The sequence below is a fragment of the Nanorana parkeri genome, unplaced genomic scaffold (genome assembly GCF_000935625.1).
Source record: "Nanorana parkeri isolate BGI_ZX_2015 unplaced genomic scaffold, ASM93562v1 scaffold409, whole genome shotgun sequence".
In the NCBI taxonomy this organism is placed as follows: domain Eukaryota; kingdom Metazoa; phylum Chordata; class Amphibia; order Anura; family Dicroglossidae; genus Nanorana; species Nanorana parkeri.
Genome location: NW_017306677.1, coordinates 45,263 through 67,503, shown reverse-complemented (window position 1 = coordinate 67,503; position 22,241 = coordinate 45,263). Strand labels below are relative to the sequence as shown.

General features: G+C 44.9%; 1 protein-coding gene across 1 annotated transcript in view; it reads left to right on the top strand.

Moving 5' to 3' along the window:
• Nucleotides 1-3,737: 3,737 nt before the first annotated feature.
• LOC108789582 (breast cancer anti-estrogen resistance protein 1-like) overlaps nt 3,738-22,241 on the top strand; it is a gene marked incomplete at its 3' end in the record, with an annotated part of 56,703 nt that continues 38,199 nt past the window's right edge. The window contains exon 1 of the mRNA XM_018559640.1: nt 3,738-3,841. Within this exon, the coding sequence (XP_018415142.1) occupies nt 3,830-3,841 (12 nt within the window). The remainder of the gene's footprint in view (nt 3,842-22,241) is intronic.

Below are 22,241 nucleotides of genomic sequence, written 5' to 3'. Positions count from 1 at the left end.
AATGGCTATTTACTTATGAATATGGATCATGGAAGATATATCCTGTACTTACAGGTAAAGAGGAGCATCTGACTCAATACTGTCACATGAGAATCCCATAGTCCTGTGCAAGCTACCACTCCAGCAACTCATTATTTACACAGGACTATCGTTCACTCCAAGCAGATGAATGGAATGGCTGGGGAAGGATAAGTCAGTATATATTGTTGGGGGGGATTTTCAGAAGGATTTTCCAGGCCGATAGGTATTGTTCCCCAAGATATGACTAGTGTCAGGGATTCTGCTCAAACAGGGTCGTCCCTATGAGGCAGCCTGAGGCTGTTGCCTTCCGTGGCATCTCTTTAGGTGACCTCAGGGGGACGGCAGGCAGAGTGGCATGGCTGCTCTGCTGCACAATGTTTGAAGTGTATCTGCTGCCCCTTTTCGTGTCAGAGCGTCCCAGGTTGCTAAGACCCGGGCCGGGAAATGTGTAAGGGCCATGCACATCTCCCTGCCCAGCTCTTAGCAAACTGGGACCCTCTGGCCAGCATCCTGCCCAGCTTCTGGCAATCAGTGATGTCACTGGTTGCCAGGGCAGGATGCCGTCTAGAGCTTTCTAGGTTGCCAGGACCCTGGAGGGGAGATGCAGAGCCTGCAGAGGGCGCCCCCCCAACAGCTCGGGTGCTAAAAAGTCTAGGGACACCCCTGTGCTCAAGGCACATTCATTCATGTGAACCAATTGTGCATTTATGTCACATTCATTGTACAGAGTGATTGTACTGTGATCAAACCTTCCAATCTTTGCCTCATGTCTACAGGTAATGGCAATTAACAGAAATGGTCTGTACATTAGAGTTAGGGCTCATGCTTACGTGTGTAATAAAATACTGATATCTGTGCAGGATCTTGTTATCAAAAAGATCCTGCGTAAAAAATGCGTGTAATGACCGCGAAATGTTTTGCGTGCACGTCCATGAAATGTTTACATCCGTAAAATTCTTCTTCCATTCCTCTAGCTCAGTTTTCATTCTTAGCATGTACATAAATTATGCAGATATGTATACTTGTCACCGACGCAGAGTCTTCTACTTTTATAGCAAAACGCAGCACAAGATTACCGAGTACAATGCAGCTGTGTGTATGGGCACAAAATACAATAGCTCGGGGACTGATATATAATGCATTTGCTCAATGCAGGGGTGGCCAATCTGCATCATGCATCTGTTTCTGGGAGTCGTGCCTGTGGCGGTGGGAATCTTGCAATGCCTCATGGGATTTGTGTGCCCACCCCTGGAAATTCCTATGCTCCTTGGCTCCATCTAGTGGCAGTAATGTGCTGTGAACATTGCTCACCCAGCTATACAGTAGGCCAATGCTTTATAAATCAGCCCCTTGGTACTAGGCCGCATGCACACCGCCATATAAACATATGACAACTAGTATTAAGGATCTTGGTGGAAGAAGCTGGGAGTGAGATCCTGAGTAAAAAGTTCTCTGTGCACATGTAAGGCCCCGTTCACATTGCGCGGTTCGCAAATCGCGCGTTTGTCGCGCGATTTGCATTTTGCGCGATATCGCGCAAATGCTTGCATTGAGCAAGCTTGAATCGTGGCTAAATCCGCTACAAAAAGGGTCCTGCTGTAGCGACGCACGACCCGCGACAGCAGGACCATTTGCCCCATTGAGAAGCATTGGAGAGCGATATCGCGCGGTAAATTGCAGCGATATTGCGGGAATTACCGCGCGATAAATCGCTCAATGTGAACGGGGCCTAACATAACGCTTGTCCGGCATTTGCATACACCCAGTGCAGAGTGCAAAGGTGTCCTATTGGTTGCTAGGAGCTAGGTGGCTTGAACTGCCAGTATCCTAGCAACAAAGGACCCAAGTGATAAGGAGCCTCAGACACAGATTTTGATTTTACAGATCTAAGCTGAGAGCGACTTTACTGTTCTTCCCGCATTGGCCAATAAAAACAATTCACCTGTGTTCACATCTGTAATAAAAACCCCAAACAAATGTACTAATAAAAGTGCTGCCATGTGTACGAGTCCTTATAATATCACTGCGCTCAGATACGTAAAAAACTTTATGATGCTCGGATCTAAATGCAGCATTTTTTACACCCATGTGCACGAGCTCCTACAATTCAATACTGACGCGTTCAGATCCGCAGAAACCATATGATGTACGGATGTCACGATCATATGTATGAGCCCCTACAATTCAATACTGACGCGTTCAGATCCGTAGAAACCATATGATGTACGGATGTCACGATCATATGTATGAGCCCCTACAATTCAATACTGACGCGTTCAGATCCGTAGAAACCATATGATGTACGGATGTCACGATCATATGTATGAGCCCCTACAATTCAATACTGACGCGTTCAGATCCGTAAAAACCATATGATAAACAGATGTCACTGATCATGTGTATGAGCCCCTACAATACAATACTGATGCGTTCAGATCCGTAAAAACCATATGATGTACGGATGTCACCGATCATGTGTATGAGCCCCTACAATACTGACACGTTCAGATCCGTAAAAACGATATGATGTATGGATGTCACCGATCATGTGTATGAGCCCCTACAATACAGACGCGTTCAGATCCTTAAAAAACCATATGATGTACGGATGTCACAGATCATGTGTATGAGCCGCTACAATTCAATACTGACGCGTTCAGATCCGTTAAAACGATATGATGTACGGATGTCACCAATCATGTGTATGAGCCCCTACAATACAATACTGACGCGTTCAGATCCGTAAAAACTATATGATGTACGGATGTCACCGATCATGTGTATGAGCCCCTACACTACTGACGCGTTCATATATGATGTACGGAGGTGACCGATCATGTGTATGAGCCTCTACAATACAATACTAACACGTTCATACATGATGTACACAGCCCCTATGTGAATGTATACCGGTATGTTACCGGCAGAGCTCGTATTTTGCTGGAGGTGTATTGATCCCCAGTCCCTCGGATCGCAGGACTCGGTGCCATGTGTATCACTAGCTGCAAGGCATGAAAACCTCCGGCGATTCGGCCTCCATTCATCCAGCCATGCTGTCACAGTGCTGTCACACATCCCATGCCTCGCAGCTCCAGACCGTGGCAGTCTCACACCTCCTTCTACTGGGGGAGAGCGCTTCACCCTGCCCCCTGGACTCATTTGCATAAGAAGCCGGGCTCAGCCAATGAGAGCGTCTAGTGGGGAGAGGGTCTGGGCAGAGGCATTGATGGGATAATGTTACCTCTCCCCCGGAATCTCCTCCTCTCTCCGCTCTGGCTCAGGCACACAGGCTGCCAGCGAGACAGCCGGGAATACCGGGAGAGACTGCATGAGACACAGCGAGAACTCCGGGAGACTGCAGGAGACACAGCGAGAACTCCCGGAGACTGCAGGAGACACATCGAGAACTCCAGGGCTACTGCGCAAACACACTGCCTGGCAAAGGCAGCCTGCTGTAGCCGGGGATCGCAGGGGGCTGTCTGGGTATAGCTGGCAGACACCGCAGTTCTCATTGGCACCGGGGTACCGGGGGAATCTCAGCAGCTAACATGACTCTAAGCACTATGAGGATCCACTGAACGATCTCTAGACAAAGAGACAACCGGAGAGACACAGACTGTCCTATATAGAACCTCGGAATATACCGGAGATCTGTCACAGCCGGGAGATGCTTACAATAAAGTAAGAGGGAGCAGGACGAGGCTGTTGGGTCCGGGTCACTGGCTGATCACCGGCACAGGACTACTGGATTACAAGCAGATCGCTAAAGAACAGCTGGATTCGAAGGGGATCCCAGACAACGGGAACAATGAACTATTTGGTGAGTGGTGATGTGTGTACCCCTCTTGTCTAAGGGGAGGTCGCGCCCCCCCCCCCCCCCCCCCCGTCGGAGTGGGGGGGGGGGGGGGGGGGCTGGGGTAAGTGTAGAACAAGGCAAGGGGGACTATAGAAATGGGACCCTGGGCAGAGATGGTCACCTATGGAATAGATCAGGTTAGACACAAAGTGAAGGTATTGATGATAGGTAAGGAGAGATGGACTGTCTAATACAGCTGAGAGTGTTCCTGAAACTCCAGAGAGAGCATCAGAGCTGACTGCTGGGGAAGAGACAGCCCTTAGTATATAAAGAGTAGACCTGGAGAAGAGACAGCTCTTAGTATATAAAAAGTAGGGCTGGAGGCAATAGACATACCTTGGTATATGAAGAGTAGAGCTGGGGAAGAGACAGCCCGTAGTATATGAAGAGTAGAGCTGGAGAAGAGACAGCCCTTAGTAAATGAAGAGTAGAGCTGGAGAAGAGACAGCCCTTAGTAAATGAAGAATAGAGCTGGGGAAGAGACAGCCCTTAGTAAATGAAGAGTAGAGTCCCAGACTACACTAACAGAGAGGCATCATTTTGGGAAGCTACACAAAGGCCTGTAATAAAAAAAAGTGAGTGTGAGAAAGGAATTTGGAGATTCTGCAAGATTGCCAGGCGACCGTGCATAAGAAAGAGCCAAGAAATACTTGGACGGTAGTGACTAATACAGCACACAGACAGGAAGGAAGCCAGAGACAGCAATGTGCGGAAAGGAATAGGAGCAAGTAGTGGGATCAAATAATACTATATAATACAGAATATATAGATTATATCGAATATCTGATATCAGAGAACTGACCCATCCATCAATCTGGTTCAGTAAGGAAATGAACAAAGTACAGTCACCACTATCAGCCAATCGGAGTTCATCAATTCTTTGATCAGTGAACCAAAATGTTTGGTTGCCATTGGTTACTGCACTTTTTTACCATATATTTGATCTGCATTTTTAATCAGGGCTGACAGTGTGTAAATCTAAAGTAGCATGCATCAGCTTGTTAAACCGAGAAGACATATAATACTCTGTGTGCCGTCTATGATGTTCCTACCGAGCACAGCTGGGAATGCACTTCTGCCCCGTGTCTTTTTTGGGCCTTCTGACTTGCTGTACTGAAAAGCTACATAACTTTCCAGGATTCGCTGTAGCTTACAATAGACTAGCATTCCTGAGACCCTATTTAAGATCTGATGGTCCAAACATGAGAAGTTCACCTTGGAATAGTAGGGGAACTTATTTGTAGAATAGAAGGAATCTTAGGAATGTTGATCAGCTGTTTCCAAAAAACAGACAGTCTTTCCAGGGTTAACAATGACTGGGGTTGACCACACACTAGGTGAACTTTCGTCCTATATTTGAAGTAATAACATTTTTGTGACACGGGTTGCTATAATATTATCACAAAAGAAACTTTGTTTTGTGTTCACAAAATAATTTCTTGTATGTGGTCGGCATAGTTACTAGGTCCATACAAACTCAAGTGCTCATCGTATGTGTCTTCACCAGACAGATTATCCTGCTCATGGGTCCAATGTGATAGGTAGAAAAGTCAGTGCTCTATGTCCAACAATGTTTGGCGGGAAAAGTTCTTTCCTAATGTGTAATCCCTAATGTAATGTGTAATGTGCGATATCCCAACAACATGGTGGGAATGGGCCCTTAAACGGGCCCTGGAGAACCAGTCACCAGTAGAAATCTGTAATAGTCTGAGTCTTCACTCTAACATTGTTATAGCAGTGCAGTTGTGCCCCGTGTGGATTACTTGATTATACGGTATACATTATTCACTGGTATTATTTACCCGTCACAGCAGACATGCTTACCTCCAAGACCAATTTTTGTCATGTCTGAGCTCAGTGCTGAAAGACTCACAAAACTGCCATATAATGAAGGTGCTGTCAGGATTAGAAAGAACTCTAATTAACTAGCAGGTTTACCTTCTTTCAGCAACCGCCTGCGACAGGTCAGCTTCCATTGAGGCCCCTACAGCATGTGTAGCCAAACTTCGCTCCCCCCTCCTGTTATTGTAAGTCCCATAAGGTATTGCGAGACCCTGACAGGCACAGATATGACTTCCAGAGGCAGATGCATGATTGGATTTGTAGTTTCACCACAGCTGGAGGGCTGAAGTTTGGCTGCCCCTGCCCTGAGCTTATATTTCTGCTTTGACAGGGAGAGAATACAAGTGCATAACCGCAGACACAACGCCATAAGGCTGCATTTTTATATTTTTATATTATTTAGATTTCCTACAAATGCTCATTTTTTTAGTATTTGTATAAATTCTATCAATTTACAAAGCCATAGGGTTGAAACTATATTTAGCAAAGGCTGAGGTTAATAAGTGGCAATATTCAGTACATACATTGGTTGTCGGAAACCCACATAAGTAGAATATTGTCTGACACAGGATTTATTTACTACTTCAGGCCCAAAACTTTCTGGAAGGCAGTTTATTTATCGTACAAATGATGCATTCAAAACAAAGGAGACACTTTTACGGATATAGGGAGCTGACTTACTGACATTAGTCTTCAGAGGTGAACTGGATTGGACTGAAGTAGAAGTGTTTAGGAAAGTATGAGAAGTGACATCAGCTACGTATTTGTGACTCTACAATTGTGCTTCTTTTCTACAATCTATACTAGACGTGATGTTTAATCAATGCTTGGTGGTCCTTGTCATTTCAAAATATCAGCTTATGATGGTACCATGCTAATGTAGCATTAAACCACACCTGGGCATTTTATGGCCTGCAGGCCGTATCCTGTCCCTGGTCTGCAGCGGTCTGGCCCGCTGATCTGCCTTTTCGTTATGGCAGGCTGACAGTGGGTGCACCAGCCTCCAAGGCAAGCCATAGCCCAGCGCAAATTGGCGATCAGTCTGTGTTTTGACTGCGTTTCTCTTTGGTTCTTGGTTGCTAGGACTGCTGGCATCCTAGCAACCAATGATGTCAGAAGCCCAGCACTGAGCTGCAGGAAAGGGGATCGAGGAGGGCCCCTGGCATCATTGGTTGCTAGGACTGCCCATTGATCTTAGCAACCAATGATGTTGGGGTCCTCCTCTGCAGTCATTGTTTAAGAGGACTGCTGGGCAGTCCTAGCAACCAATGATGTCAGGGGTCCTCCTCTGTCTCCTTTCCTGCAGCTCGGTGCTTGGCTTCAATGCTAGGTGGATCCTGAAGGGCTCACCAGTAAACCATTGGGCTATGTATAGTGTCTTCCTATGATTCTGTATTATTGCTAATTAGTTTTGGATCGAGTGGGGAAGGATTAGTAACCCTGACTAATGTTTATTGCTGTCTGTGTCCTGTTGAAGAGGTTTATCCTGGTGACTATTTATACCCAAGACTGGGAATACTGGGAAAACCCTACATTTTGAGTTGTCAGTGGAACAGGAATAGAGTGTAAGTCTTCCATTGGGGACACTTGTTGCAGTGACATCTAGGAAAGAATTTCCCCTCACTTTTCCTTTTGTGTCTACATTACAGGTAGTCACAATGCAGGCGAGTCCTACCGCAATCCTTACTGGTATGTCCCCTGCGGTGGGTGCTGTAGTGACTGTCACCGGTGGTGACATACTTTACTACTTGTACATTACAGGAAGTGACATGAAATCTCCCAAAAGAGACACAAAGAAGTTATTCTTAGATGTGCCTTAATGGTCCTTATGGGCACCAACTCCACTTTTCTCTGCTACAGTTTTCACGAATCGCTCCAAGTTGTAGAAGGGTGAAATGTCATGTGTTCATTTTAAGACTAAAATAGTCGGCGGCAGTGTTTTCTCAATATCCCAAATCTACATAGCAGAGCCGGATTGAAACTAAAAATGAGTCAATTTCCTTTTGGCACCAGCTCAAATCTCTGTAAATAATTGGCTCAGATCATGGTATTATAAAATAGCCGGCATAGCTTAACCTCTTGCAGTGAGTGGGCCCCTCTGCTGATTACTGTATAGAAGACGGAGAGCATTAATCATTTACCAGCAGATAACGAGCTGTACAGCCAACAGGATCCAGGGTGGATGGAAGGGTCCAGTTATAGACAGCCATATGAAATGTTTCACAACACTTATATAGCCAACAGATTATATTGGTGGGCAATTGCTCACATAGCATGCACATTTATAGGCTGAGGTCATTGGCTGTTTATTGGTAATGTGTATAAAATAATGAAAGCCTGGAATTTCCTTTCCTAGCGGAAATATTTGTCACCAAAAGTTCCCCTCCTCAGTCACTTGCGTTGGAAGTCATATTTATATGGACTGCCGCTAATGAGCTTTTATCATTACTGGGTCATTCTGCTCTGATGGCCATATTGTTCTGATGTTTAAAGTGGAACTACAACCCCCTATCCCTTACAGCCAAGGAAGGTGCCATGTTAGCCTCTATTTGGATTGCAGTTGCCATGGTGCTGCACATCTCTATAGGTTGAACTCGATGGACTTGTGTCTTTTTTCAACCTGACTAACTATGTGACTATGTAACATGTGATCAGCTATGACCCCAGCCATTTGAGGGCTTGAAAGTTTGGTTGAGAGCTGAAATAAGCTCACTGGCAACCTTGACTATAAAAGTAATTGCTATGAGATCATTAAATTGGTGGGTGAAGTTCCTCTTTAAGTACGGCCTAACAAAGTTGACACGCAAAGGGTGATTTGCAAGCAATAACCAAAGCACACCAGCACAGGAAGTGACCATTGTTGCTTGGAGATTATTCTCAGCATGCTGGAAATATATATCAGTGACTGTTTTAAAATGTTTTTGTCCTATATCAGTTATCATTGAGACAGGAAGTGATGGGTAATCCAACATTTTGAAGTTGGCTGCATAACAGGAGGGGAGAGAAAATTTTCCAATAGGGGCAGCTGTTCTGGTTACAACTGTGTAAGAGATTTCCCCCCCTATCCATCACAGCCAAGGAAGGCGCCAGGGGCGCCTCGAGGCTCCAGGTGACACCCTACCGTGATGTCACCACGCATGCGCGATGACATTATTGCGCATGCATGGTCATCTAATTGACACCTGCCGGCGGCCATCTTGATGATGGACGCCGGCAGAGAGAGGAGGGGATGTTCACCCGGCGGGATTAGGTATGCCGCCAGGTCCCCTCCTCTCTCCTGACACTGTCGGGGTCTCGGTCCATGACCAAGTGCATGACTTTTTAGAGGGGGTGACACCAAAATGACTGTCAGCCATTTTGGTGTCACCCCTTCAATCGTGTCACCGTGGTGCGTGCCGCACCCCTCTTGTGACACCCCTGGAAGGTGCCATCTTAGCCTCTATTTGGATTATAGTTACCATGGTGCTGCACATGTGACCAGCTATGACACCAGCCATTTGAGGGCTTGAAGGTTTGGTTGAGAGCTAAAATAAGCACACTGGCAACCTTGACAGTTGGCATGCCTTACAAGTAACTGATTTAGCAGACATTAAATTGGTGGGTCAAGTTCTGCTTTAAGCTGGCCATATCCGTTAAGATTTTTCTAGTTCAGCCCCATGGGTTAAAGAAGAGAAATTCCTCCATTCCCCCATCAACACCAAAGAGCATGGATGGAGGAATCCCCCCTACTGCTGGCTATGGTAGGGTGTTGGCTATCAAAATACCTGAACCGTGACTGCAGCTGATCAAGTGCATTTACTGTTCGGCCAACAATTTTCCAACCACCTCTTTTGACAAAAGTCGACTCTTGTTGAGCCAGGTGGTTCCGATTTTTGACCAATTCAGGAGAAATCGGACGAAATTCAATATGTCGATGGCCAGTGTTACTTTACATAGATTTCTTACCACTTTCTGTTCAGTCGCCAGACAGGAAGTGAAGAGAAATGTCTTCAATTGGGTATAGAAAGCGAAAAGAAAACACCATAAAACTGACAAGCATTTTAAGAAATGTATATATATGTTGAATCACAAGTTTGAGTGAATCCTTCAGTGAATCAGGTGTATGTGTAGTGAATCAATTGTATTGATTTAGAATTAATAAAATCGCATATTTTTTGTGGCTAGCTGCATTTTATTCTTGTAAGCCCAACCCCCAACATGTCTTTCTTAATTGGCTATGGAAAGGATAAACCCTCCTTGCCGCATCGGTAATGTTCATAATCCTTGCTGATTTGAACAATGAAGCTAATTTGTGTGGGATAATTTCTTATTTAAGGAACAATTATGGAATTCTGTCTTTGGCACAGATCAACGCAGAATATGAGAAACATCTGTATGCGATATTTTATAACGCGCCCACCATTTTTTTTGTAGGACGCTATTTTTGTCATTTTATGTGGTGGAACAATGTAACAATTTTAGAATGCACACAAGCCAAGTGTTTTTCTTGGAGACACATTTGTCAGCGCAGGGCTCTTCTGTGTGGCATTTTGCGCAGCGTCATGTAAAAATAATGTGATACAAATATATCAATATTGAATTTGGTCAAATTCCCAGAATGGTACTGTCACATGCATTCATTATTTCTCAGAACGCAAGTAACTGTCTGCACAATGGCAAACTGCTGCTCTACCAAACTTCCCATGATCCCCGGCGCCATTGTTCATTGTAGGTGCAGGAATTCTGTTGTGTAAGGAAAATGAATGTTGCAGGAAGCAATCAGTGTTGCAGCAGCGTTGGACTGCGATCTGCAGTCTGATTTTCAGAATAATCTATGTTATGCACTATATCTTAATGAATATATATATGCTATGATGAATTAAAGGGGCAGTCCACCCTATTCTGATGTTTCAGTTTTTAGTAGCTGTTGTAGGGTTATAGAGACCCTGCCACCAACTAGAAAAAATGCTGGTAAAATCATAGAAATACCGTATAAAGTATTTAGAATGTCTGCTTGTAGTGTTTTTCCTTTCCATTAGTTATTCTTTATTTATTTCCAATGTGTCTTTAAACTGACTACTCCAGGAGAGTCGGCTTCATAATACAGCCCTTTCCCTCCTTGCATGGCATAGCTCTCTCCTCTTCTGGGAGTATCTAATTATCCTCTGTGCTGGCCCAGCTCTTTTACCTCACTACATAAACATTTATATAATTGTCAGGGGAGGAGAACGGTAAATACTATAGAGCAGCCATTTGGATCGTGGGTTCCATGGAATCCTATGGTTCCTCCAGAGCAGGGGTGGTCAACTCCGGTCCTCCAGCTGTGCTTTAGCTACAAATACCAACATGCCTCTGCCTCTGGGAGTCATGTAACTGTCAGTCTTGCATGGGAACTTGTTGTTCCACAACAGCTGGAGGACTGGAGTGGCCTACCCCTGCTCCAGAGGTTACTAGGGGTTCCTTTCACTGCGGTTTATTGACTTCCCATCTGATGGTGCCTGCATAGTTAGTGGTGGCAAAACCAGCAGCATGACACTTATTATCATGTTAGTTGTCTGTAAGGGTGGCATTCTAACACCACACTATAAGCCCTCGTTCACACCTGAACGTTTTGTAGCGCGCTCTACGCTCGACGAACGCTCTACAAAATGCTCAAAAATATAAATCCCATTGTATTCAATGGTCTCGTTCCCACCTTGGCGTATTTCTTCCCGCCCCTAACGCGCTACGAAACGGCCCACGCCTGAAAAGGTACTTGTACTACTTTGGGCCGTTTTGTTGCGCGTTTCCATTGGGATACAGCCAAGTAGCCCTTGGAAACGCGCGTTTGTCACGCAACTTTTTTACCGCGAATCACGGTAAAAAAACGTGCGACGGTCACGCGACAGACGTGCATATGCAATACGCCTAGGTGTGAACGAGACCTAAGGGACATCAGTCCTACTGACCACCAATAAACGGGGCATTTTACCACTGTCTCCTGATGAATTGCTTTTAGTAAGGATTCCTTGAGACCTGAAAACCATTTTAGGGTTTTCTCTGGGAGAAAAATGGTTGAGAAAGACTACTATAGAGTGTCACTTGATGTGAATGATAGCTCTGAGTGTGCTAAGACTGCAGACATCACCTTCCAGATGGTGGCACCCATCATCATTCTTAGGGTTTGATATGTATAAAATGTGCCCAATGCACACATAACCTTATTGGAAGACTTTTGGTTGAAATTAATGATCAGGCGACAGGGTCTCTTTAAACAGTCCCTGTCACAACTTCTTACTGTACATGTATATTTTAATGCTGGTTTGAAAAAGGCAAGTATCAGGTTCACCCCCCTGGTGACTCCAATTTTTATATTCTCAGAGTTACGAGCAGAGGCATGCAAGTGACATAGCAACCACGAAAAGTTCGGGGGTTTGTAGTGAAGAAATGCAAACATTTGACGTCCCCGGAAGTGTCAGATTGGAAATATTCCAGTGGATTCCTTTGAGTAGGTTATGATGGGTATGATCAGGCTCAGATTGGCCGGCCAGAGCACCTTAGGATCCTCCAGTGGACCCCGAGTATATAGGGAGAAAATGGCCTTAAATCACTTAGTGGGGGGCCTGTCCTGTACCTATGGCGTCCCACCCAGGTCCCGGCAATCAGTGACATAACTGGTTGCTAGGAGCTGGTCGGCACGCCATAAACGCAATTTATAAACAGACTGCAATACATCCCTATGGGCGGCAAGGCTTGACAATGTGACACGATGAGAGGTCAATAAACATTGACTGAAAACTAATCTGGAGTGCGAGTGACCTTTTCTACATTCATTCAGAGATATAGGTGGACGCACATCTGTTTACATCTGGCCACCCATACTGATTATTTGGTTCCATTTTTCCTCCATCCCAATATAGATGAAAAATGGGAATGGACACGGACATTGCATATGGGACATCTGTCTCCCTTTGGATCTGACTCAGCGGGGAATCCTAGATGGGAGACAGATGTCACATATGCATATGACGGAACGGATGGCACCCGTTTGAAAGTGCTCACACCTCTTACTGCGAAGAGTGCACATGGACAATTTTGAATGTTAGCTCATATGCATGGTTGCTTTTGATTATTACATAACTGAACACATCTAAAGCAATAAACGAAGACTCAGCTTCCATAATGGAGTGGGAAATTATTCAGCAATGATCCTGCATGATATGTGCTTTCGGCATGAAGAAGTAAAGGGAAAAAGAAATGTACAGTTGTCTATTTATGCATCCTAAGATGATAGCACTAAACTAGATCCCCTTGCATGCAAGCAGCATGTATGTTTAATATTTTATATGTTGTGCACACAATAGCAGATCAGCAATGAACATGGCATGTATAAAAACCATTTTCGGTGCGTGTGAGACTTTTAAATGTACTGTGTATACGCTGCACACACGGTGTTGTTTGGTTTTTGTGTCCTCGGGGTACTTTGAAGACATGAACATGCAGGTGTCAGCTTGCTAACAAGTCACGACCAAGTTACTATGTGAAGGCCTGTTTACACATTCCAGCTGGGCAAAGTGCTGCCTTTTATTGGTGGGGTGTTTAATGCTTGTACAGGGCTAAACTACAGCTAGGAAGGAAAGTGCAACAGGAGCTGGGTGACCCAAGGAAATGGCTGTAGGACGGCCAGCTGGAAGCCGCACTGGAAACAGGACTAGACAATTAACTTCTTCTATGCCAAGGACCAACAGATGTGATGGATGAGCCTGCTAATGATAGCCGAGGATTTGTACAGTTTTGATTTATAGGATAGCCCACATTGCCGTAGATCTTTTCTATTTTGGCTTGTAGAAAAATATGCAATTTTACTCAGTACAGCTACTGGGAAAAAGACATAATTCAGAAAATGCAAACCAATCTCCTGAACCAATAGCAGTCCCCTTATCTATGTCATGCTATTTGTTTAAGTAGGCTGTATTTCATATTGAAAAATAGAGACAGCCTCAGCCTGTGTTCAAGGGTTGCCTCATAAATTGTAATTCCCCATTTTGGAAGTTGCAGTTGCATTCTGGTTAATGGCAATTTGACTTTCCCATGCTTTTCCCCCCTTTCTTAGAGTAAGACAAAAAAAGAGTTTTGGGAAATACAGTACAATTGACATTCCAAGAGTTACCATGAGCGTTTTACTACCCTGCATGTAGCTAAAACTTACTTGTATTCGGCAGCAACAACTCACTACGTTCACATATTTGGATTTGAGGCATACACAAGTGTTGTTAACAATACCCTTTTTAATCTCCTCATTCTGTATACATCTGTGCAAATAGACATGGCATAACAAAAGACGGAGCTACATATAGCAGAATTTCACTCACCTACAATACCATGCCCTTTATTGGCGCCATATGTAGCTTGATTCTGTCCATGGCCAGAATAAGAGAAAACTAACCGAATCCCCTATCCATGGTAAAAACATGAATGGAGGAATCTCCATTGCCAGCAAGCGGCTGCGGAATGCAGTGGCACTGCAAAACAGTTACTGCGTCTCATATAATATGGTCGCTGTTCAGCCAATAATATTTCACCTGGCTCAGTCAGCTTTTAAACCGACTTTTGTTGAACTGGGTGGTGCTTCCAGGGCCACCCACAACTTGAGTTTTGACCAATTCAGCATGAATCAGCTGAAATTCAAGGCATCTATGGGGGGGTCTTTACAAATACCCTATCACCCTTTCATTTTATTGTGTAAAGCAGTGGTTCTCAACTGGTGGGTCGTGACCCAAAAGTGGGTCGCGACCCCATGTTCAGTGGGTCGCCAAATGCCTTCCACTTTTATAGGTGAGATGCTCCTCAGCCTCTCCCTAGTGCAGCACTGTCAGTTCTCGCACCAAGCAGCCATTAAAATTATGCTACCCGGCACAGAGTGTCAGCTTGAGGTGGGCTGGGGGTATGGCCGCGAGGGAGCTCCATCCATACATACATCGCTTACAGCTCCCTAGTGTGCCCTGTAGAGGTGCCTGAACCGGAGTGACATCACATTCTGGCTCCTGGCACCTCTACACGGCACACTAGGGAGCTGTACAAGCAATGCACATGTGGATGGAGCTCTGTCACAGCGCAGCAGCCCACACTGGACCCCAGACTGAGGATCCACTCCAGTTCTTGTAAGGTAGGGAGACTGGGTGGACCTACCATGTGTTTTGGTGTGGGAGGTGTGTTGTGTTGCCATTCATTTGAATAGCACCCCAAACGCACCTGCCACCCACAGTTCTATTGCCTGCACCGGAATGTGCGGTACCGTAATGCTGTGCATTCCATTGCAGTGTGCCTTGGGTCACGACTTAATGACCAAGGACAAATGTGGGTCCTGAGGTTACACAGGTTGAGAACCACTGGTGTAAAGGCTTTCTTCTTGAAAAAGAAAGATAGGCTACTCATGAAGCTCAAGGTAGTGGTTTTCAAGATAGCTAAACCCAAGAACTGGCTGCATTACTTTGAATGTTTTCGGCTAAGAATATTTCCAGCAAGTACAAAAAATACCTGTTGATCTTGCCAGAAATGCAGTGTCCTTGTCACTTCCTGTGAGCTGGACTGAAAGCAAAAAGAACCTTTTCTCTTTTCTGTAAACCGCAAATTTCCCCATTCCCCAAGTAATAGAGCAGGAAGATATATTCTTATTCCAGCCTGAGCCTCCAACCTGAGCTTCTCCGAACACGGAAGGAAACTCCTTATGCTGCCACCCAATCAGCTGCAGCCATGGAGTTTCCTTATTTGTTACCCATATACTAGAGCAGTGGTGGTCAACTTCTTTATATAGGGGGCATTCAGCGGGCTCCTGATATCACCAAAGGGCTGAAAAACAAAATTTATTGTACACAATATAACTGAAAGCTGTCAGAGACTGCAGGAGATGGGCAGGGACTATGGGCATGCTACAAGAGATGGGCAAAGACTGTAAGCATGCTACAAGAGATGGCCAGAGACTGTGTACATGCTATTGGATTGGTTGTAGACTGGGGCCATGCTTCAAGAGACAATATTAGGTCCTTTTCACACACGTTCCAATCAGGTCCACCAGTCAGTTTTTCAGAGGACCTGATTGAAACCTAAATGTTATTCTATGGGCAGTCGGATGTAAGCCCTGGTTCACACCTAGGCATTTTTGAGCAGTTCGAAAAGGGCTTTTAACAAGAAATCCCATGATTTTCAATGGCCCTGGTTTACACCTGAGCAGAAAAACGCCTAGCAGGAAAACGCCAGACGCCTGAAAAGATACAGGAGCTTTTTTGGGCAGTTAGAAGCGCTTTTCCTCCCCATAGACTTAATTGGAAATGCCCAAAAACGTGCTTATACATGCGTTCTTCCATTGCCCACAATGGTTTATGAGCTGGCAATCAAAACGTGCGTCTTCATGTACACGCGTTAAAGCACGCATACAAATGCGCAAATAACCGCATGCTGCTAACGCACGTACACACGCGCAAAAATGGTGCCGCCTATGTGAACCAGGGCTTAGTGGACATGCATCTGTATACATTCGATTACCTCCGAGTCCATTTTGGCAGACCTGAACGGGACGGATAAGTAGTAATTGGATTTAAACGGACACGTCTGCTTACATCTGACTGCCCATAGACCTATCGTGGATCTGGTCAGTTCAGTTTATTTTTCCATTGCACTTTTGCAATGCCATTTTGTGACATGCGTTACATACTGCTCTGATCAGCAGGGATCTTTGCACCTAGATAAGTAAAAAAAAAAAAGACTACTGTCTGCAGGGGCCCCAAGGGCCACACAATAGGGCATGTGGCCCCGGGGCCACAGGATGGGCATTAGGCTACTGGAGACAAGTTATCAAATGATTCTAGAATGTTTGTCATGATGGGGGAAATATTACAGAGTGTTCCGCTCCTTCCAGTCGGAGTAACAAATAACTTGACTACTTTTGCTTGAAATTGTCCAGCGTTTCATTCCTGTCTTTGTGGAATTTGCCGCTTGTATAATGGACAGGATCACACAAGCAGAGCTCCTTACTTGCTGGGATCACTTTCTCATTGTCTTGTAATGTCTGAGCCCTCTGAAACAATTCATTTTCAGTTCTGTGAATTCAGCTTAGTCATTAGCAGATTCTTCACAATGGATGTCCTTGAACAATGGAGTGTTACGCAGAGGCTTTTCGAATTTCTCTTTCAGGGTCATTTGCAAGGATAAATCTCGTATTATGTGAGTTTAAGAAAAGGTTTTCAAGCTGTCTTCCACCTTTCATTGTTGGATATCCTTATCCCTAGATGGGTACAGCTACTGTGGATTTTACCATAGCTACTCTTTCCTTAATTGGTCAGCCAGTAAAGTTGACCCGTCATGTCTGAAATATAAGGGTTGACCACCTTCAGCGAATGCTGGTTGCCTGATTGTTTTGCACACCTCATGGTTTCAGTCGTTTGAGTTTTTACCCAGAAGAAAATATTCAGATCAGGAAAGTCAGAACTTCTGATCTGCATATATGTTGCAGGGCAGTCACTCAAAGTGCTGAAAGAAGAGGATCAGCATGACCTACGTAGCTTTCAGAAGAGAAGGCCAGCAATGGCAGCCTCCATGTTACTTTCATGACAGCCATTTTTTTTTTCACTACAGTTGGGAAGGATCTCTGTCAGGTTTTTACTGATATCTGTAGCCTCGCTAAAAGAGGTTTCCCAGGCTTGATGTATGGGTGAAAATATCACCATGAAAAGTAAAGTAGGATCTTCTCAACAGGGCCGCAATAAAATCCTAACAAAGTTGCTAGTCCTTCCCTACATTACACTAAACCCTTACCCTGTAAATTAATTAAAGTCATGAGAAGAATATTTTAGCACAGCACATTTATAAAATAAAAAAGTTTCGAAATACCTTTTTATCTTTTAAAAGAGATAACGTAACTGCAATTCAGGACAGTCTCCAATGGGATGGTATACTCAGGCTCCGATAGGTCGAGGCAGAGACTAGTAGTAAGGATTGGTAGCTTTCTGCTCTGCACTCTATGTCAAGTTTAAAGGTAGCCATACACGGCTCAATTTTCTCTTCTTCGGCCTGGGGGTTGGTGGTGCTTGCCGGGTCATCCATGGTATGAATTCAGCAGGAATCAGCTGGCATTTGAGCTGTCTATGACCAGCCTAACATTAGATGGTATTTCTTCTGAAGGTAGCCACTGTCAGTTACACCTGGTAGGCCTGGACTATGGGCCTGTGCCAGTCTGTGAGGTCCCAGGCTGACTGCAGGACTGCCAGCTCCTTCTGTCCCTTTAAGGCCCCATTAACACGAGACGTTCTGGGATTGCTGTAGCAAGAACCTATGGATTCCTTTGGCAGGAATTCCAGGTGTCCTGTTCATATGTGGCCACTGTGCCTATTCAAGTAAATGAAAGGGAGACAGTGGCCGCATCTTTCATACCATATAGGATTACATGCGGACTGCCACTTACAGATGCGTCCGCTGTTACCCCTTTATTTACTACAGGTACTATGGGTAACGGTTACAGCGACCACGTGTAGATCGTGTAGAACAGGTATTTGGAGTTCTTTGGCTACCACACTCTGTAAAAAAGGACACATGTGGAAGTCTAAAATGGAATTTACAATTGATCAAAGTCATGTTTTTTAGGTTAACATACACTTTTGGCAATTGAATTAATTGTGGTATTGCATGCACAATGAAAAAAAATCCATAGAATTTTGCACGCATTGTAATAGTCCTGACAGTTGGACCACCAACAACAATAGAACATAACTGCATTACAGACATCTCCTCGTAGCTTCTAGTAGCTGGCTCATCCTTCATTGGTGTCTGGTTACCGGGAGGAATGTTTGTTGAGAAGATGGAGGGATAGCTGGATGAAGAATTCGCATAACTCTGGAAACATTATTTGTAAATGTGTGTATGGGGCTTTCTGTGTGGTCCAACATTAAAGAGAGCCTGTCAGCTCAGAAATTTGGGAGCAGCCATTGCTTCTTTTCAAGCTAAAGGGATGCCATCCGCATCATTTGGGCTACGTCTTGTAAATCTCTGGCTGAGAACAATTATATTATATTACTACAAAGACAAGGAAGTGGGAACATCAGACCTACAAACTTGTTATGAAAGTTCCTTGTAAGTTAGTAAAGCAACTCTAAGGGGTCTATTCACGAAGCTGCCGAAGGATCTGGCCGTAGCTTCGGCCGATCCTTCGGCTAGCTTCGGCCCCAGGACCCCTTCGGTTCAGTAGAACCGAAGGGGTGCTGTACGGGCTATTCACAATAGCCCGTACAGCTCCCGATCATGGCCGAGCCGAACACATATGCATCGGCTCGGCTGAGCACTGCTAGCTCCGCACAATCGTTTGCTATTTACTTTTTTCACTCTTTTTCTGTTCTGCTCGGTCCCTCTGAGGGACCGAGCAGAACAGCTGAGCCGAATGCCGCCCAGCGGCATTTGGCTATTCACTCACTGCTGTTCGGCATCTTTAAGAATAGACCGAACAGCAGTGAGAAGCCTGCCGGAGGTTCGGCTCAGCCGATCCAGATGTTGGATCGGCTGAGTCGAACTCCTTCTGCACTTCGGGTCAGCCGAACATGCTGAGCAAGTTCGGCCGACCCGAAGCCACGCGAAGCAAGCCGATGTACGGCTGATTTCAGGCGATGTACGGCTGAAATCAGCCATACCAGCCTGAAGTGAATAGCCGAACAGTGTTCGGCTCACTTCACTTCAGATCGGTCTTTCACTCGGTTGCCCTCGGCAGCTTAGTGAATAGACCCCTAAGGATATAATTCCTGGAGCTTTTCCCTTTAGCAATGGCAGCACCCAGAGTTTTATCCCAATTGGTTCCATTTAAAAAAGAAATCTGTGAGTATTTGTCACCAAAAAATTGCATTCTTTCTAAAATGATAATGAGATCATTCAAGATCATTCAACTGGTGCTTAGCTTTTTCACATTTCTGATTGAAGGATTTCAGGCAGAAGGCTGCTGACAGAGCCACCCACTGAGCAAGTTTAGTCCGGTTTATCAAGATTTGTTTGAAATGCGTATAGTGTGTAGCCAGCTTAAAGTGCAGCTGAAGCCAAAAATATTTTTTTTCATTTTTGATAGAGTGAAGAAGGATTAGAAAACCTGTCACTTTTTTTGTTATTGCTCTGTCCCCAAATAGCTTCACCCCTTCTATTTGTCCTGGTGACCGTTAGTCAAGTGAAACAAAATCATAAATTTTAGGTTGTCACCAGACACCATAGGATATCTTTCAATGGAGACACTAGTTCTGGTGACCCTGCTGACCACCAGGGATTGCCCTTACTTTGAAGGGATACACATGGCAAAAAACAGTGACGGGTTATAACCCTCCCTTATGCTATCCAACACTAAGGAAAAAAGTTTTGGCTTCAGCTCTACTTTAAGCTATGAGCCACTTGGTCTGCCTGGAAGTACCTGATATTTCCTATGGCTGATCTGAATGGCGAGGAAGAAAAGGAAAAATAAGTGTTTGCTAGTGAGGGTTGGGGGAGTAAAGGAGACCTATGAGGTGAGTGATTTCCACTCATCCTCATAGTTAGAGCCGACGTGTGACAGTGAAACTGTCACACGTCGGCTCTATAGATGGGGAATTGAGCGAACACATACTGTCGCTCGTTCACTTCCCGATCAACTCCCTTCAGAGAACGGTGACTGCAGTCACCGCTCCCCGCAGGGATCCCCCCCCCCCTCCAATCCTCTCCAGCGCTGACTGGAGGAACGGACGGGAAAGGGGGCGGGCACAGCTGGCTCTGCCTCTAGATAGGCAGAGCCCACTGTCAATCAGCCAGCTGGGTGGATCTTGACAGCATTGTCGGGATCCACCCCTGGCTGCGCCGCCCTCAGTATATAGCTGGCAATAGCCTGCTATATACTGAGCTTTGGGTCACGGGAGGAGGTTAGTATATGTCCTCCTGTGACCCTAAAGAGAACTATGGGATAAAAAGTTTACCCCATAGTTCTCTTTTAAATCAAACATGTTGCTTTGCACCGAATGGGAACAACACTGGGTCACTGAAGTGAAATGAGAGTGATTTAAGATGGTGTCTGTAAGTTCTTTTTATAGTTATTGAATATTATATTCATTATTCCGGAATGTATTTCCATTTCTTATTATGTAAAATAAAAAGGTGACGTTTTCGCCATTCAAGTTGCTGTAATAATTATCTAGGTGGCAAAATGCGTGGTACTAAATTATATTCATAATAAGATGTGTTGGTGGATTTGCGAACGTGTTATTCTGGATAAGGTTTCAAATAAGGAAGTCGAACACATTGGCAGAGAAATGGTTTCTAAGGTGGTTTATCTAAGGTGACCTTTGTAGACGCTGTTTCCTTTTCCTGATTGAAGTCTCTCCCAGATTTCTACTTTATACATGAATCCCCCCTCCCCCAGTCCGTTTCCAGCTGCTATCCTGCCTGCTGCCAGCGAGAATCCTGGATACCAGATACAAATATTCTGAGGGCCAGAAGGACATTGTTCTTGTTATCCTTTGTTTACCAAGCGTTGCATGTTTTTAGTGCCATTTTTTAGCGGGGACAGTAGAAATCCTTTTTGTGGCCCAATATACTTTCATTTTAGGAATCTGGGGTCACTGTATAGCTCGCTGTTCCGTATATTTAACGGGAAGCCATTCTCTTTTTATTATTAAGTACTTGTGACCTACACTAAAACTCATATATGCTTTAGCCTGCATTTACGTGTGTGAGCATTTATAGACCTTGGAGATATAGATTTTGGAGCGTTTTTATTTGGATTCATATTCAGGTTTCAGCTTCACGGGATTTCCCGCAATTATCGTACGATTATCGCAAGGTGTGTGGGGACCTTTAGGTGTATGGGCATCTTAAGGCCTTGTTCACACCAAATGCAGAGCAAATCCGCTCAGGTTTCTGCACACGCAGTGCAGTGGGTTGTGCCACATTTTTGCCGTGTTTTTGATGCGTTCCGGCCCGTTTTTGGTAAAAAATAATAATAATTTTTTAGTTTAACATGGGCTTTAAGTGCGTTCCAGGCATTTGCATGTGTTTTTGATGCGTTTGCATGCGTTCAAATAGGGCTTGGTGCAGTTTTTTCACCTGCTCTGGACCTGCTTTGGAACGGAACGCTGCAATGTGAACTGGAGCAGAAAATACAATTGAAATACATTGGACGCAGTTTTGATCCGGTCTGCAACTGCTTTGCACCTGCTCCGCGCTTGGTGTGAACCTGTAAAACGCCCAGGTTGGAACCATGCCCATAGGCAATCATTGCTTTTCACATGTTGTGCGTTTTACAGCGTGTAGGAACGCGCTGTAAAGGTGGCTGTAAAGACCAACAAACTAAAGGTGTCCATACACTTTACAACCCTCGCAAGACTTTTGTCTTGCGAGGGTTGTAAAGTACTTAAAAAAACGTACGATCTGCCCATCTTGGACAGGCAGATCGTACTTGTGATCATCTCAAGCTTGCCCCTGAGGGGCGGGCTTCCGATGACTGCAATGCTGAACGGGCAGTGTGCGCGTGCGCACACCGGCCCGTTCGGCAGTCATCTCTCGATCATGTTAAAAA